This window comes from Sturnira hondurensis, unplaced genomic scaffold (genome assembly GCF_014824575.4).
Source record: "Sturnira hondurensis isolate 20B ecotype Veracruz unplaced genomic scaffold, ASM1482457v3 Scaffold0007401, whole genome shotgun sequence".
Taxonomy (NCBI): Eukaryota; Metazoa; Chordata; class Mammalia; order Chiroptera; family Phyllostomidae; genus Sturnira; species Sturnira hondurensis.
Window position 1 is genome coordinate 6,231,869 of NW_028080032.1, and position 16,692 is coordinate 6,248,560.

General features: G+C 43.1%; 1 protein-coding gene across 1 annotated transcript in view; it reads right to left on the reverse strand.

The window, feature by feature from the left end:
* Nucleotides 1-16,309, reverse strand: part of CDS2 (CDP-diacylglycerol synthase 2) — a 51,970-nt gene extending 35,661 nt beyond the window's left edge. The window contains exon 1 of the mRNA XM_037051694.1: nucleotides 16,087-16,309. Coding sequence (XP_036907589.1) covers nucleotides 16,087-16,143 — 57 coding nt within the window. The 5' untranslated portion in view covers nucleotides 16,144-16,309. The remainder of the gene's footprint in view (nucleotides 1-16,086) is intronic.
* Nucleotides 16,310-16,692: the final 383 nt, after the last annotated feature.

Sequence of the window (16,692 nt, forward strand, 5' to 3'; positions counted from 1 at the left end):
TGCTGTTTATAGGTTCAACGTGATTTTCAGATCCATTTGGTTACGATTTAAGTGAAGTTGTTTCAATCCACCTGGATGTAACAATGACAAAGACAAAAAGAATAGTTGGTTTTAGAAGGTGCTTTGACGTAAGAATGCAGGGATGCCATCATTCAACAGCTGCTGTCACCGATAAACAGCTGCGCCTCTGGGGGCTTATCTCTAAGACTATATGGAGAAGCAACTATGGCGGGGGATATTTTAAAAATACTGAGAGTTTGTGAGCATCGTTTGAGAGTTTGGGTTTGGGCAAGGTGATTCTTCCTAACCTAAGGACTCTCTGAAGAGCCCTGGGGTATGTATACCCTGCTTTCTCAGAGAGGCACTGCAGGAAGCAGTGGTGATAAACCCCGCAGCTGGCCGGCCGCTAGCATCTATTTTCGTTCCCTAGCAACGTGTTCCAAACCAAAAGTGCTCTGGACTGGACCCCGACTCTCCTACATATTTTAACTCATATAAAAAGATACACCTTATATTAAATTTGGGCTTTAATTCCCTCACCTCTCCTTACCTGGAACAATAATAGCGTGATTAATCTTTCATTCGTTTGAAGTATCTTTATTTTACTTAGTAAAAGTTATTGTCCTATATACTACTGCCTTGTAAAATTACAATCCCCACAGCAAACCTGTGCTAAATAAATTGCTGGCAAAGACAACTCAGTCTCTGAGCATAACTTCTACTGTCTCCCAAAATATATAAAAAATAAAACAAAACAGGCACCTTTACTGGCTTCCCCATAAATCAGGGGCATCAAACTCATTTTTACTGGGGGTCACATCAGCCTCAGAGTTGCCTCTGAAGGACTCATTGTCATTTCAGGACTGTATAAATGTAACTACTCCTTAACAGTTAAGCGAGAGCTCAGCGCTGCTGCAGGGTAGAAACGAGGTGCCGGAGGCACAAAATAAGGTGGAGGGCCACTTTCAGCCTGAGGGCCTTGTGTTTGCCACCTGTGCCCTAAATTTTCTGGCATGGCCCTTAAGGCCTTCCCACACACCCGGAGATCCCTGACTCATTCTCTCTCTAGCCTTCCAGGCACATTTCTGCTCCTCCAGTTCAAATGTCCACCCCTAACAAGCCCCTTCATCCACCCCTGCCCAGGCAGTGTTAAGTAACAAGTGAGGCGGAGATGGAGTCACATAGATGAATACAAAGGGCAACATGACATTCTTCAAAGCAACCAGAACCACCACCATGGTGGTGGTCATCATCCACCACCACGTCATTTATACTGGCATACCTTGTGCGACCGCATTCCACTTAATTGCGCTTCACAAATGTGGCATTTTTCACAAACCGAAGGCAAGACTTTCCACCAGCAAAAAGATCAGACTCGCTTTACTGCAATACGCGCTTTATTGCGGTGGTCCGGAACAATCTACAGTAACTCCCAAGTATGTCTACACTGAACTCAACGAAGTTAAGGGATCAGTGGTCAATGGAGGCTGGAAATTCTGTGCCCCATTTCTTGAAAGGGCCCTGATAAATCTCACGCCGTCCTAGTTTCCCAGCCCCTTTTTGACCAACCTTGACACTAAAAGTGTTTGTTTCCTCAACTTCAAATGGGGGCTCATTTTAGCGTTTTGGATATTTTATGACCAATGGAACATGTTAAGAGTCGTGTGATAAAACACTGCATCCAATAATTGAGATAATCCTTCCTAAAATCTAGGAACTACGATAATCCACCACAGCCACGGGAACTCCGGTGGAGCCCTCTGCAACAAGGAGATGGGACCCGTCTAGAGAAAAAACCCTAGGAGAACGACATCACTGGAAGAAACAGCTCTTTGTCAAAAGCTCTCAAAATAGCTATTCCCCAGTGGCACCTTTTCAATGGCTCACTATGTGCAAATTGAAAAATCTCTGTACAGAGAACTCCGTGGAACAGAGAGGAGACAGAAATGCCAGCTGTTCAAGAGAACACTGGGTGTTTGGCGGACACCCTTGTGAAAAAACAAAGCTTATGTGGACCCTGCTCCCCCCAAATTATAGGAGGGCCCAAACACAGCACAGACTGGATTTAAGCAGGAGATTCTATGAAAAGTGGCCAAAGATCAGCAATGGAGGGGGGCCCCAGACATCCACGAGCACTCTCACACTCAAGAGGGCACACTCTAAACCTACCATGAAGGGGAATACAGAAGATTTATGATTTACGCCATCAGAGTTAAGCCCATGGAAAAAACTGGCCGAAGGCAATCAGAACTTTGGCTGGCCAGCCCGTCTCCCTGCAACATAATGGGACTATTTCTCACTTATCTTTCAGTGATTTTTTTCCACCAAGGACCTCTTAATTTGAAGACTGCATTTATTGGTAACGGATTTGTTTCTCCAAAGAGAACTGCCACATTGCACTAAGAGCCTAACCTCCTTGCACCCTTCAGGCAGGAGGACACCTGGGTTTCAGTGCCAACTCTACCAATAGCCGTGCCATCTCCAGCAAGTCACTGCTCCAACAGCGGGTGACAGGCGTTTCTGTTGCAATGGTGGGAAGAAGATGCACGTGCAATGATGACTTCCATCCAAAGCCATCCTGCTAAATAAAGCAGCCACTTCTGGCCATCTCCACGCGATTTTGTGAGAACTTGAGATCATAATTTTAGACAACAATTACTGCTTTGTCCTACAGAGATCAAAAGATGTAAACCTGATGATAAGAGACCTGGTTCTGAGGGCCTGGTTTCTCCTATAAAAGTGGTGCTACACGTACTTGTGAGCTATGGGATGGGGTGCAGGGAATTCCCTACACACCATTTCCGCTTGTCACAAGAGCCTCACACCTAAAGATTCTCAAGCTGTGTCTTGCGGGTTCTCCAACTACGGAGCAGGCAGCTGCGGGTGCTCAACGGCAAGCCCCTTCCTTCCCCCACTCAGACATGCAAAACCATCCCCTTCTACTTTTGGCCTCACTGTCAGTGAGTCAGCTACCTGCCAGCGCCGGAGGAGACCTCAACGCCCATAACTGGCCTTCTCTACTCCCCACCCTCGTCTTCCTCCAGCTTTTCTTCTGCATTGCTTTGTAGATCTCCTGCCAATTTTTAACAGGCACCTTCAGGCCTATGGAAGTGCTTAGGGGTAGCTGGTTGTCCCAACATCCACGCTCCTTTTCCTCCATTGTAACAGGAGCCCCAGTGCTTTGCCAAGCACATGGCCACTAAGAAGGAACATTTCCTAGCTTCCCTTGCAGCCAGGAGAGGACATGTGACAGCGTCTGGCCAATGGGATGTAAGAAGAAATAGTGGCTGCATCTTCTAGAAATTGTCCTTAGAGGAAAGGAGCAGGCCTCTTTTTTTTCTTCTCTTTCTCCCTGCTCCCTGAATGTGATGGTTGGAATTCCAGCAGCCATCCTGTACTAGAGAGAGAAGTCACACACTCAGGATGCTAGAAGAGTAAGATAGAAGAGACCTAAGTCCTTGACACTGCGAAGCTGTTGGACTGCCGACCTCCAGACTGCCTTTACATGAGGGAGATATACCTTTGTTCAAATCACTGTCATTTTTGGTTTTCAGTCACTTCCAGTTAAACAGGGAAGTGGCTACATTTTGATACTTGAGGTTTTGCTGTAATGTTTCAATAGGTTATAAAATACACAGTACTAGTTATTTTGTAAGGTAATAGAGGCTAAAAAATATAAGTAAAACTTAGCAAAATCCGTAAAATGGCAAATGTACGTATACAGGTTTACTGTTCAAGAAAATAAAAGTTAGGTCCCATCACCTTCCATGAAATGATTTTGGGGCCATTGTGGGAAATAATGTGGGGAGGACAAAACCATATGTACGCATTCTACTTGACATCTCTCTTTACTTGACACTGGCCTTGTCTTTCTTTTTCAGAAACCTAGGCTTCCAGGCTTTGGTATGGTAGGACACCACCCTCCCTGACTTTCACTGTTCTCCTTGCCTGTCTCCTCTCCACCACCGGCCAACTCAAATCAAACACAGTAACCTTCCAGGGTCAGTCTCAACTCTCGTTCTTCTGAATGTCAACAGCAGAAGCCCAGAATTCACATGTGTCATCAGCCAAGAGGAACCATTTTTATCTACCCCCCTGCACACACAAAACACCCGAAGTGTAGCAACCCCTGCTTCTAATGTTGTAAGATCAGCCCAGTCTCTCAAAACTTCCTGTTGAAGAGGGCAGACAGAGCCTGTGCCTTTTGATCTCAATATCCTACTGAAACGAATGTCCTACATTCGTTCAATCCTACAGTACGGATTAAAACCATGGCCCTAGACAGAAACAGTAGGAGACAGGGGGTATCCGTGCACATGAGATTTCAACAAATTTCTGGATGACAAAGGACTGAAGGGGTGAGATGAATGAAATAAAACAGAAAATGCCGCCAAGAGGATATACTTGAGGAAGGCTCCAGGGGAACTGGGAGCCCTCCCCTCTCTGGTGCCCTGGAGAAGCTCCGTGCTGGGATCTGACATACGGGATGGTGGGTGAGGTTTAGGAGGTTCTGCCCTCCACCAACTCAACCTAAAATGAAGTCTGTCAGACAAGAGGCCCCATTTAAGCATACAGAGGCCTGTCAAATTCCCAGTGTCAAAATTTATGACACAGACCTTAACCAAGACAGGAATCAGGAGGACCTGTAAGAGGAGCTCCCATACCATGTGTCATCAAGAAAGCCCAATAGGAAAAGTTCTATGGTTGTTATAACCACCCCTCCCTTTAACTTCCTCTCCCCCACCTTAATGAACTTCCTTCTTGGTCTGTGTGGACCACCTGGCACAGGGCTCAGCACAGCTGCAGGTACCAGACCACAGTCCTTTAATAATTCACCTGAACAAATCCTTCTGCTGATGAATACCTAGCAGACTTTTTGTTCACAGTCGACAGCAGTCAGGAGAGAGGTGAGCCAAGACCCCGCTGTGTGTCTCCCCCATTCTTCCTTGTCTACACTGGAAAGTGTATTTGAGGTATCCTGCCCCAGCCCCTCATGCTGTCTGTCCCTCTTCCACAACCGTACTTGGCGGGGAGACGAATGACAGTTACGCAACCTTTTAGTGCATGGTCACCAGACCCAAGGAGGAGACTCTGGACAACAAGCTATGAAAGCTCACCAGTTCAGGAGGCTCTCTACCCCCACCAAAAGAAAGGTGACTCAGTGAGTCCGACCATCTACCACTGGCTGTTAGATGAAACTTGACACCAGTGTTCCTAATGTGGACCCCGTCGTCAGGGTGACCACATAATGTACCCTCCAAACTGGGACACTAAAGAGCAAAAGAGCGTCACCCTACTCTACACCCACCTAGTCCACACCCATTGTCACTGATTTCTTTGACCCTGCTCTTCCCTGGTGAGTAATGCATTCTTTAAAGCAATAGTTCTTGAATGTTCTGATCTCAGGACCTCTTATTACTGGACCTCAATATGACTTAGGACCTCCATAGTTATTTATGTAAGTTCTATCTATTGATATTTGCCATTAGTAGAAACTAAAACTCAGGAAATTTCTAACATACAAAACTACGCAAGTGTGGAAGTTTCTCAAAAAATTCAACATAGAGTTACCACACAACCCAACAATTCCACTCCCAGATGCAAACCCAAAATAACTGAAAGCAGGAACTCCAACAGATACTTGTACACCCATGTTCACAGGAGAATTGCTTACAAGTCAGGTTGTTTGCACTTTGGAGCTACTACAAAGAACACAGCTTTCAACATTCTAGTAGCTGTCTGAACACATGTACAGATTTATCCTGGGTAATGACCTAGGAATGGAACTTTTAGATCACAAGGTTTGTGTCCATTTAGCTTTAGTAAATATTGCCCAACAGTTTTCTAAAATGTTTGTATCAACTTATACAAACAGTATACGAAAGTTCCCTTTGCTCCACATACTTGCCAATCCTTAATATTTTCAGTCTTTTTAATTTTAGCCATTCAGGCAGGGACGTAGTGGTATCTTATCATGGGTTTTAACTCGCATTTCCCTGACTAAGGGTTGTTGGGAACATTTTCATATAAATATATGAAAATGGGAGAGGTTGTACAAGGCACCTGCAGCAATATGCATGGGAGAGATCCTCATTTGAACAATGGCTGTTCCTCTGAATGATGGGACTGGAAATGGATTTCACACTCATGGGTACACGTTTCTGTGATTTCTACAATAAATACTGACCATTTTCAAGTACCCACTAGTCTATTAAGTTGTCTGTTTATATATTTATTTTGTAGGAATTCTTTATAGATGCTGGACGTGAGTCCTGTTGTCAGACATATTTTTTATAAATATCATCTCATTGTCTGTGGCCTTCCTTTTCACTCTCTTAATAGTTCTCTTAATAGTTCAAGAAGCAAAGTTCTTAACTTTAATGTAGCTCAATTTATCAATTATTTCCTTTACAGTCAGTGCTTTCCTAAAATAGGGACTTTTAAGTATCACTATACCATTATTACACCTAAAAAATAACAAATCCTTTATATTAAGTACTTAAATTTACCCGATATTTAAATTTTTTCTCTTTATAGCAGTTTGACTGAATAGATCCAGATGAGGTTGGGAATCATTTATAAGCCTTATGTCTTATATGTTTTTTATTTTTATTTTTTTACATCTTATATGTTTTTAAAGATTTTATTTATTTATTTTTAGAGAGGGGAAGGGAGGAAGAAAGAGAAGGAGAGAAACATCAATGTGCAGTTGCCTCTCACACGTCCTTTACCAGGGACCAGGCCTGCAACCTAGGCATGTCCCCCAGACTGGGAATCGAACAAGCAAAGCTCTGGTTTGCTGGCCCGCACCCAATCCACTGAGCCATACCAGCCAGCTGGGCTGCCTTAAGTCTTTTAATCTGAAGATTTCATTCTCCATGTCGATCATTCCCCTCTCTTCCTTCTTTTTCTTTTTCAAGTTGGGCAGAAGGGAGGCTCCTTGCCATTTATTTTCTAAAGCAACCACATCATTTGTCCAGGTGGTGCTTTTCAATGTATTCTTATGTTCCTTCCATTTTCTGTGAACTAGTACTTACAACTAGAGTCTTGACTGGGCTCATATGTGATTTTTGGACAAGATTCATCCATCAGTAGTATTGCTCCTCAAGAGATACACTATATCTACTTGTCTCTGTGATGGAAGCATCACTAACAGTTACTACCTCGTTCTATTAATTCAATGGAAATTGAAAATATTTATATTCTATCACTCCTTTTCCATTTCTCCTATAAAGAGAAACTTCTACCAAAGCTTTAGTTTACTTGGTTTAGCCGATGTCCTCTACATGGAAGCTGGCTTAAATGCTTATCTCTGTGAGTCTGCTTTCATATAGCTTTTTTTAAAAAAGACTTGATTTATTTATTTTTAGAAAGAGAGGAAGGGAGGGAGAAAGAGAGGGAATAAAACATCAACATGTGGTTGCCCCTCCTGCGCCGCCCTCCCCCACCCCCACCCCGCCTGCCCAGGACCTGGCCCAAAACCCAGGCGAGTGCACTGACTGGGAATCCAACCAGTTACCCTTTGGTTTGCAGGCCTGCGCTCAATCCACTGAACTAACTGCACCACCAGTCAGGGCTCATATAGCTTTTGACTTTTATAAGTTCTTTTTTTTTTTTTTGCTGACTTATCAACATATTGAAAAAGGTATTTTAGTTTTATTTTAGCAAACACTGTTTAGTTAGTTTTAGTGGGAGAGTTAATTAGGGTAGTCATTCCACTATACTACTGGAAACATCAGTCCTACGCTCTTCTGTAAGTTATCTAAATAAAGTGTGATCTTAAAATTTTTAAAGAGAGAAACTTCTCCTAATAAACTACTTAGTTATTCTAAGGCAGCAATGTTCAAACTTCTTTATCTCATCATGCATAAACAAATTACTAAAATTCTGTGGAACACCAAAAAAAGATATACCTTTTTGCTGATCTGACCAAAAAATAGTTATAATTTTGATTCATGCACACTGGACAGCTATTGCTATGTTGGCTGTTGTCATTTTTTTTTATTTGACAATCTAAGAGAAAAGAGGTTATAGTGCCTCTGACTAAATAGTCAGGTACTGCATGTTTTAACAATTCTTGCGGCTGAAAATTGCTGTTCTAAGTAAAGTTTCCATAGGAAAGGCATGATAATGCCTCGGAACAACCCCATTCTAAGTCCAATTGTTCAAATGAGAAAACTGAGGCAATTTAACAGTGGAGCCAGGTCATAAACCAAGCAGTCCAACTCCAAGTCTGTGCTGGTAACCACTAGGCCACAATGCCTAAAATCAAGAAACAAGTCAATACTCAGTATTCCTTTGTGAGGAAGGAGAAACCACACACATGCAAAAACAGAGCCTCTGGTGACTAGGGTGGCTACAAATTTACTAAGGAAAGGAAATGCATAATTTGTATCAAAAACGGAAACAATGTACGTCCCTTTTGGAGTCCGCAATTCTAAACACAGAACTTATCTAAGGATACCATGCATGTGCTGGAAGTTTTTCAGTCATTTTTTGTGTTGGTTTTTTTTTTATAAGGATATTTTCTGTAGCCTGCTTACAATGAGAAAAAAAAAAAAAACTTAAATACCTGACTGGTTCAATAAGGTACAACCAAGCAGTGAAATGACATACAACCACTAAAAATGATGCTGGGTTAGAATTTTGAAAGACCTTAACAATGTTTAGGGCATATTCTTAAGTTAAAAAAAAATTAAGTCATGAAACAGTAGTACCTAGAGTACAGGAATGTGCAGTATATATAAAAAGAAAGCATACCTGGCTGGCATAGCTCAGTGGATTGAGCGCGGGCCTGCGAACCAGACGATCGCGGTTCGATTCCCAGTCAGGGCACATGCCTGGGTTGCAGGCTGGTTCCTTGCAGGCTAACTACCAGCAGGGGACGCACAAAAGGCAACCATACATTGATGTTTCTCTCCCTCTCTCCTTCCCCTCTAAAGATAAATAAATAAATAAAATCTTTAAAAAAAAAAAAAAAAAGAAAGCATACACACCAAATCATTAACAGGAGTGATCTGTGAGTGGCAGGATTAAGGTGATTTATTTTTGGTGCTTCTACAATGAATATCTTTTATAATTTAAAAAAATCTGAAAGTGTTTACAAAGAACTTAAAGAACATTAACAATCTGGGGAAATGTTTCTGACAGTATGAAAAGGCAAACAGGTTGTGCAAGGCACCCTGCAGCAATATGCATGGGAGAGGTACAAGGCACCTGCAGCAATATGCATGGGAGAGATCCTCATTTGAACAATGGCTGTTTCTCTGAATGATGGGACTGGAAATGGATTTCACACTCATGCGTACACGTTTCTGTGATTTCTACAATAAATACTAGCCTGATACAGTATTGAGACAGGGAAAATCTAAAATGAATTTTGGGAAAATAAGATTTAAATAGGTAGAGGTAAAGGAGAGGGGTGACGAGGAAAGAGCACATTTGGGGCGTTGGAAATGGCAATAGCCAAGATCCATGTCACAGGGGCACCAAAGCAAGAGGAGAGGGCTGGTTAATAGAGGGGGCTATAAAGGACCAAGTTTAAGAGATCTGAAAAAGGGGCCATAATTCTTTTTTTTTTTCCTCTGTAATTCATAGGGTGGTTTCAGAGCTGCTAGAAAATACAAAGCACAGCTGGACTAGAAGGGGCTAAAACAAACTGTAAAGGGAGGGATTTCAGTTAGAAAGGTTTACAACACTGGAGGCATCAATTCCTGAATTATGGAAAATATTGCAAGAGCAACAGATAAGGCATTCAGGTAACGCCTCGTTAAAACCTATGACCTGGACTGGGACAGGGAGCAGAGACACAGGGACTAATGGATTTCAAGACGCAGCAACTCAGACATCGGATTCTACTTGCAGAGGAGACAGGAAGAGGAAGGTCCACATCTAGAATGAGAGAAGTCAGACTTGAAACAAAGTAAGTTTACACTGACTGAGGGCATGCACCTAAGAATGTCCTGCAAACCACCAAAACCACAGGACTAGCCAGACACAGATGTGGGGCCCTGGCTGGACAGCTCAACTGGTTGGAGCACCATCAGGATGCACGAGGATTGTGGGTTCAATCACCAGTCAGGGCACATATAAAAATCAACCTCTGAATGCACAGTCAGACAGGTGGAGCAACAGATCTCTCTTGCTCTCGCTCTCTGTAGTCTATATATTTTTTTTTTAATTTAAAAGACATGGATGTGGAAACGAGGCTCTGAGAGTCACCCACTGAGGGATCCAGGGTCAATGACAGACACCCTCGCATCAGAAACCCAGAAACAGAGAGTGTTACCAGTAAATCCCACATCTCAGGGGCTCTTTCAAAACCAGCAGTCTTCACAGAGAAATCCGGCAAAAAAAGGTCAACAAATCAAAAGAATATCTGATTTTGGAAGGACAGGTCAGGTTCTTCTGCAAGGACAGCAGCCGCTCATAAGCACCACATCCTGGAACAAGTGGCTGGCTGGCTGCCTCTGGGGAGAACTAGGTAGGAAGGAAGGAGTTGCTCACCGTGCACACTTTGTGTCTATCAAATTCTTAACTACGTATTGCCCAGTCAAAACAACATAATAAAGTTTAACTTCCCCTAAAAGGTCACTCAACTTAATGGGCCCTATGCCATCCCCAGTGTTGCAGCAAATAGCATGAGAACAAAGATCGGGCTGGCAGGGTGAGCTGCCTAACCGAGACCAGTCTGCAGTGGCTGGCATTGTACCACCACCCCAACCTGGCAACCGTCAGGTGGCAAGCCTTGGAAGGCAAGAACTCTGTCCAATACCAGGAACAAATCAGTATTCCTCCAACAAGACCCTGGCAAAATTAATGATGAAGCATCAGGGTCTCTCTGTCTCCTTTCCAAACCAGAGGCAGCATGATACAGGAAAGGCTGTGCTTTCTCACCCCCAGCAGCCTCCCGCGCCAGTCAGAAAGGCCAGGGCTGTCACAGCCCGTGAACAGGTTAAGAAGCTACATGGAGGAGAGCCACTCTGCACGCCCACTGGGACACTAGCAAGTTCAATACACTCCACCTATATGAATCCTGGAAGAGATGGAAGAGTGAGCAAATCAGAAATATTGATGCCCACACTTTTTTAAAATGGTTTAAAGGATGGTTGTTTGCACTACGGAATGAGTGACAAGTTTCATTTTGAAGATTTCCCAGATACATTCAAGTTGAAGGATTTCTTCAAATCAATGGAGAAAGAATGATTATTTGAGGTCAAAACTGGCATAAAATTCTGGAATTTTCCTCATAATACCCAAGTGGCTGCTCTCAGGAATGGGCTTCAAAATATGTAACCACCAGGCATCCAGTAACCCAGAAAACTGGACCTAATCAACTGTTTCTACAAAAAGAAAAAAAAGTATCTCAGAATCTCCACATTTAGTATATAAGAATGTATTTAGAAAGACCTATTTTGCTGTTCTTTAATTTTTGTAGCCACATAAGAAAAACAAGTACTATTTGGGCTTTTTTTTCTATGAATCCACACAGAAGCTTTAAAAGTCTGCAAACTAATTCTGTACCCTGAAAGCAGCATTATGCAACATAATGAGAAAAAAAACAAGAATTAGAAAAGCTTCATACTATTAACCATTCTGCATACAAGCAACTGTATGACACTGAATAAGTGAATTCTCCGTGCTATGGGCTACTTCTACAATAATGACCTCTAGGATCCCTTCTAATTTTAACGTCTGACGAGAGTAATTTAACATTTTTAAAAGACAAATTTTTCTAAGAAAAAAATCACAGATTTGTGCAAACACAAAACATTTTAAACAAAATTAGCTTTCTAAAAGGACTAATTTTAACTACTAATAAATTGGGGAATAACTGAGTTTCTAAAATAAAATCAACACTGATTGAGCAATATAAATTAAGAAACTTAAGGCCCTGGCTGGTGTAGCTCAGTGGATTGAGCGTGTGCCTGCGAACCACACGATTGCAGTTCGATTCCCAGTCAGGGCGCATGCCTGGGTTGCAGGCCAGTTACCAGCGGGGGACTCATGAGAGGCAACCATGAACTTAGGTTTCTCTCCTTCTCTCCTTCCCTTCCTCTCTAAAGATAAATAAATAAAATCAAGAAAAGAAAAGAGAAGAAAAGAAAAGAAAAGAGAAGAAAAAAGAAACTTAAGCCCCAGCCAAGCAGTTCAGTTGGTTAGGGAACCGATTTAACATACCAAGGTTTCCGGTTCAATCCCTGGTCAGGGCACATAAGAATCAACCGATGAATGCACAAAGAAGTACAACAACAAGCAGATGTTTCTCCCTGCCTCCCTCCCAATGAAACTTAAAATGGTGAGTTATATGATAAATTAATCTTTCACCATTTCTCCCTATGTTTAAGTCTGGAACCATAGTTAAGATTCACTGATTTTTCAATACCAAAGTATTTGCCAATGAAAAAAATATGTTTGAAACAAATCATTTCCCCTACATCTGAAGTAGTTACAGCTCTTAAAATAAGATTTTATTATTTTAGTAGTTCACTCTTAAAAGTGTATCAGAAAACCATTTCTAATTATTCACCACTATCCTAACAATATATCACAGCTAACGCTATGAAGGGAAGATGATGATTGAATACAGCGATGTTTCTTCTACAGTTTAAGCTTGACTGTCATTCTGAGCACTAAAAAAACTCAGCAAGAAAATGAACTGAAAAGATAGGTCACAGAAGGCCAAGCTCTGTCCATAACACTTTTCCTTAAAAGGTGATGAAGAGGAAAAGACTACTCCAAACATTTATAACTTGAAGATTTAATCATCTTCCAAGAGTAAAAGGCAAATATAAAGTTTGTTTTCTATAAAACTATGTTTCAACCAGAAACAACTAATGTTATTACAATGTAACTATTCATGCCCTACCTATGTAACATGCATACTCATTTAATCCACACAAATATCCTCTGGTGCACATGCAGTTTTATTACCTCATTTCAGGGATGGAAAAACTGAGGCTTTTATACAAGTGTAGTGATTTGCTCCAAGTTATACAGCTCTTAGGATGCAGAACCCCGGCTCTAGAGGGACCTAACTGACTCTTAAGCTCCTGCTTTAACCCACTATCTTTAGTTAAAGTTTAAACTCCCCATTCTAAGTGATGTCACTGCTCCTTCCTGATACTGGTTTCATCAATCTAGAAGGGGAGCCTTGAAAAGAGTAAAGCTCTAATTTAAATAACTCTCCAGCATCCAAGCATAGCAGAAAACTCCAAACCTTCACTCTAACCTCTAAATCAAAAGTCTCCTGAAATGCCAACCCCATCATAAATTTTAAGATGTCAATCTTCTGGCCCGTGCTTCATCTCCATTCCTAAATGACATTGTAAAACATGGCTGGGAAGGAAGAGGATCATTCCCTAACTTAAAATTCCAAGATTCTTAGTTTGGCAACAATACTGTGCTTTGGGACTTTAAAATTATAAGCATCATTCCCAGAAGAAAACATTTCCTTTATTAGCAACCAACTGGCTATGAAAATTCCATTCTATGATTCTAAATATAACAAAATACCTCTGACTTTCATAATAAACACATTCTCCAGATTATTTTGAAACTAATGATTGTCTGCTTATTTACAAGACAATTGTGCCACATCAGTTAAGCAACTGTAACATTTTAAAGAATTTGTTCCAGTTCTTGTTATAAATTGACCTGACATTGTTTTCTGAATTCTTCCATGAAATAAGCAAGTTTGCATTTTGCGATTTATTTCCCTAAAAAGATACTTTTTTAGTTATTCGTAATTTTCTTTTGTTCTAACAAGAATATTGGCAAAGCCAAAATGATGAAAGTAGGTTTTTCAACCTATAAAACAAATTGATATTTTTTAAAAACTCTACAATATACATTCACCAAAGGTAAATAAAACATTTCACAGTTCTTAAAATGTATCTTCATTTTAACATCCCATGCATAATTCATAGATAAGGTGATGAGGTGAGGGGCTTGTTCAGGGCTAATAGACTACATCAGGCTTTTAACCGAATACAGTAGCTGCCGTGTTTCAGGAAGCAACAAGCACTTAGGGGACCTCCCAACCCCCGGGCATTCTGTCACTGTGTAAGTGGTTTAAGTGCAGTGGTAAAAAATTAAGGCACCTTTAGCTGGACAGCTCCTCATGTCCTCCCTTCCCAAAACATGGGATGAGAAAGTATTTAAGAATCAACAGGCACTTTTTCATTTTTCTTCTCTTTTCTTTTTTTCTCCCTTAAGAGATCTTTGTAGGATTTGGGGAAGGATCTATTTTTGTTTTTTTTTACTTTATTGAATTTACTGGGGTGACCCTGGCCAGAACTTTTTCTTTGAAAGATGAGTCCAAGAAGTTTTGGATGGAGAGGATAGAATAAAAACTTTGTTTTACTTTGTAATCTAGTGGGAGTTTTCTGTGTGTATGGTTTTGTTTTTACCAGTAAGTATGTCTAGTTATTACAAGCAGCTAGCTTTTTAAAAACACAGCACACTAGCTCTTATACCTTCTTTTTTCTCCCTCTTCTCATACGGAGTCCCATTAACAAGCCTGACCTGCCACCCTTGCAACAGGGCTTCGTAGCCTTCAAACATCTGAATACTCACCAACAAACAGGGTGGGGACATAGCTCTTCCAGGCCCAACCAGTGTATTTAATAGGAAGATTAGAGGCTGCTAAGTAACTTGTCTTCACAAGCAACTCCTAAGGGCTTGCACAGAAGCCCTAAATATATTACAAGCCCTAAATTATAAATATATTATAAGCCCTAACTTTTCTCCAAAATATATTACAAAAATCAATATGAAGAGTTCTCCTTGGACGATCCACTGTCAAAAGCAACAATAGAGTTGTTTAAAACCCCAAACATTCTTTCACCTAAAACATCCCCCCTGCTGTGTTACACCCCTTCACCAAATCGGACTTCCTTCCTTCCTGTTGTTTCTCTAGTATCGCTTTCCTCCAGCTATCGAATCATGTAAACTACATAGGTGGGTGCTCTTGGCCTACGTATGGGCAACAAGGATTGATGGGAACAGCTGTTCCTCAGCTCCGGCCAAATGTTAATCAGGTGGGAGCATAATGGCAGATCTTCCAATTATACAATATAAGCAAGAAATTCAGACTGTTAGGTGAAATCTTGTTTTTAAAACAACACGTGGACCAAAGAAAACATCTGCAGGTCACCCATTAGCAACCACTGAGTTAACCAATCTCTTTCATTCTGATACAGGTTCCCTCAGTCCATTCTACACAACACTCCAGATCAAATTACCAACTACAGTCCTCCTAAACACTGCTAACTCGAGGCTCAAAATACCACCATGAAGTCCCAACCCTCATGCTGCCATTCAACATCCACAGTATCACAACCACTCTCCCTTCACCTTCCTCAACCCCCCTACACAAGCCTTTCACTTCAACGAAGAGTCTACTCCCGTTATCACTGACCCCCCTAACCAGCATCCCCTCCAAGATGGCCTCTTTTTTAATCCTCCTTCTCTACCCCATCAATGCCCACACTTAAAGCAGGCAACAAACCCACCTACTTGGAGTATACTTTCCAATACCTGCTGACTACGTGAGTCAAGAGACCTTTCTGTTTAGAGCCAACGGATTTCACTTTCAAGAAGGGATTTAAATCTACGAGACAAACCCCAAGGCCCTGTCTAGAACCACCCCGTCAAATATTTAGAGGGGTGCGGAGGGCCCTAAGTCGGGCGCAAGAGTCGAGTCCCCTGCCTGAGAAGGCTCTGCGGGGTCTCGACGCATTTACACCTAGGAAGGCCTCGGGAGGTAGGGGACTGGAGGGTGACCCCTAACCAGCCCTGCGAGACAGGCAGCGGTGAGCATCCCCGCGCGGTCCTTCCTGCGCCGCCGAGATACCACCCCCAATCGGACCTCAGAGCCGCGTCCCCAGGAACCCCGACTTGCTGACCCCTGACAGGCGCACCGCGGGGGTCCCGCAGACAAGGACCCTCGCGCTGTCCAGGCCGGGTGCCGCGGTCGGCTGCCACAAAGGGTCAAAGAGCTAGACGACCCCTTCGCGCGTGCCCCACGCAGACCTCTGGGAGGCGCCGCTGCCCTGTCTGCGCCCACCCGCAGATCGCCTCTACCTTGTCCTCGGGCGGTGCGTCCGGCTCGCGGACCGCCCTAAGCCTCAGTTCGTTCATGCTGGAGACTCCTGGGCAACGTTGCCGCGGACGAGCAGCGGAGCCGCCGGAGCAGGCAGCTCAGCGTGGGCACGCGCGGACTCCGCTCGGCCGGCCCCGCCCAGCCAGAGCAGAGCACAGCTCCGCAGCGGCTCGCAGGCCCCACAGCAGCCCAGACGCCCGCCCCGGACCTTGGCCCCGCCCAGGGCCACCACCGCCCTTTCACCCGGGCGGAGCTCGATGAGCTTCCGACAGTCCGGGCCCGCTCGCTCCCTCACTTAGCAGGGCCTGGGAGCGAGCGCGCACGCGCACCGCCCCCACTCCCCGCCCCCCCGCCCCCGCCATGGCAAGAAGGCGCCAGGGAGGCGGGGCGGAGTAAATAGACTGGCAACGAACTGCAAAGTAAGGGGGCGGGGAAGGCGTGCGATTCTGAGACAAATTAGCCAATGAAAACTGAAAACTCCGACTATAGCGCGGATGGCCTGCACTGACACCCTGGGACCTTTGTACCAGACACAGCCTAAGTACTTGTTGAGTGGAATTAAATTTTCTCATAAAGGAAATGATATC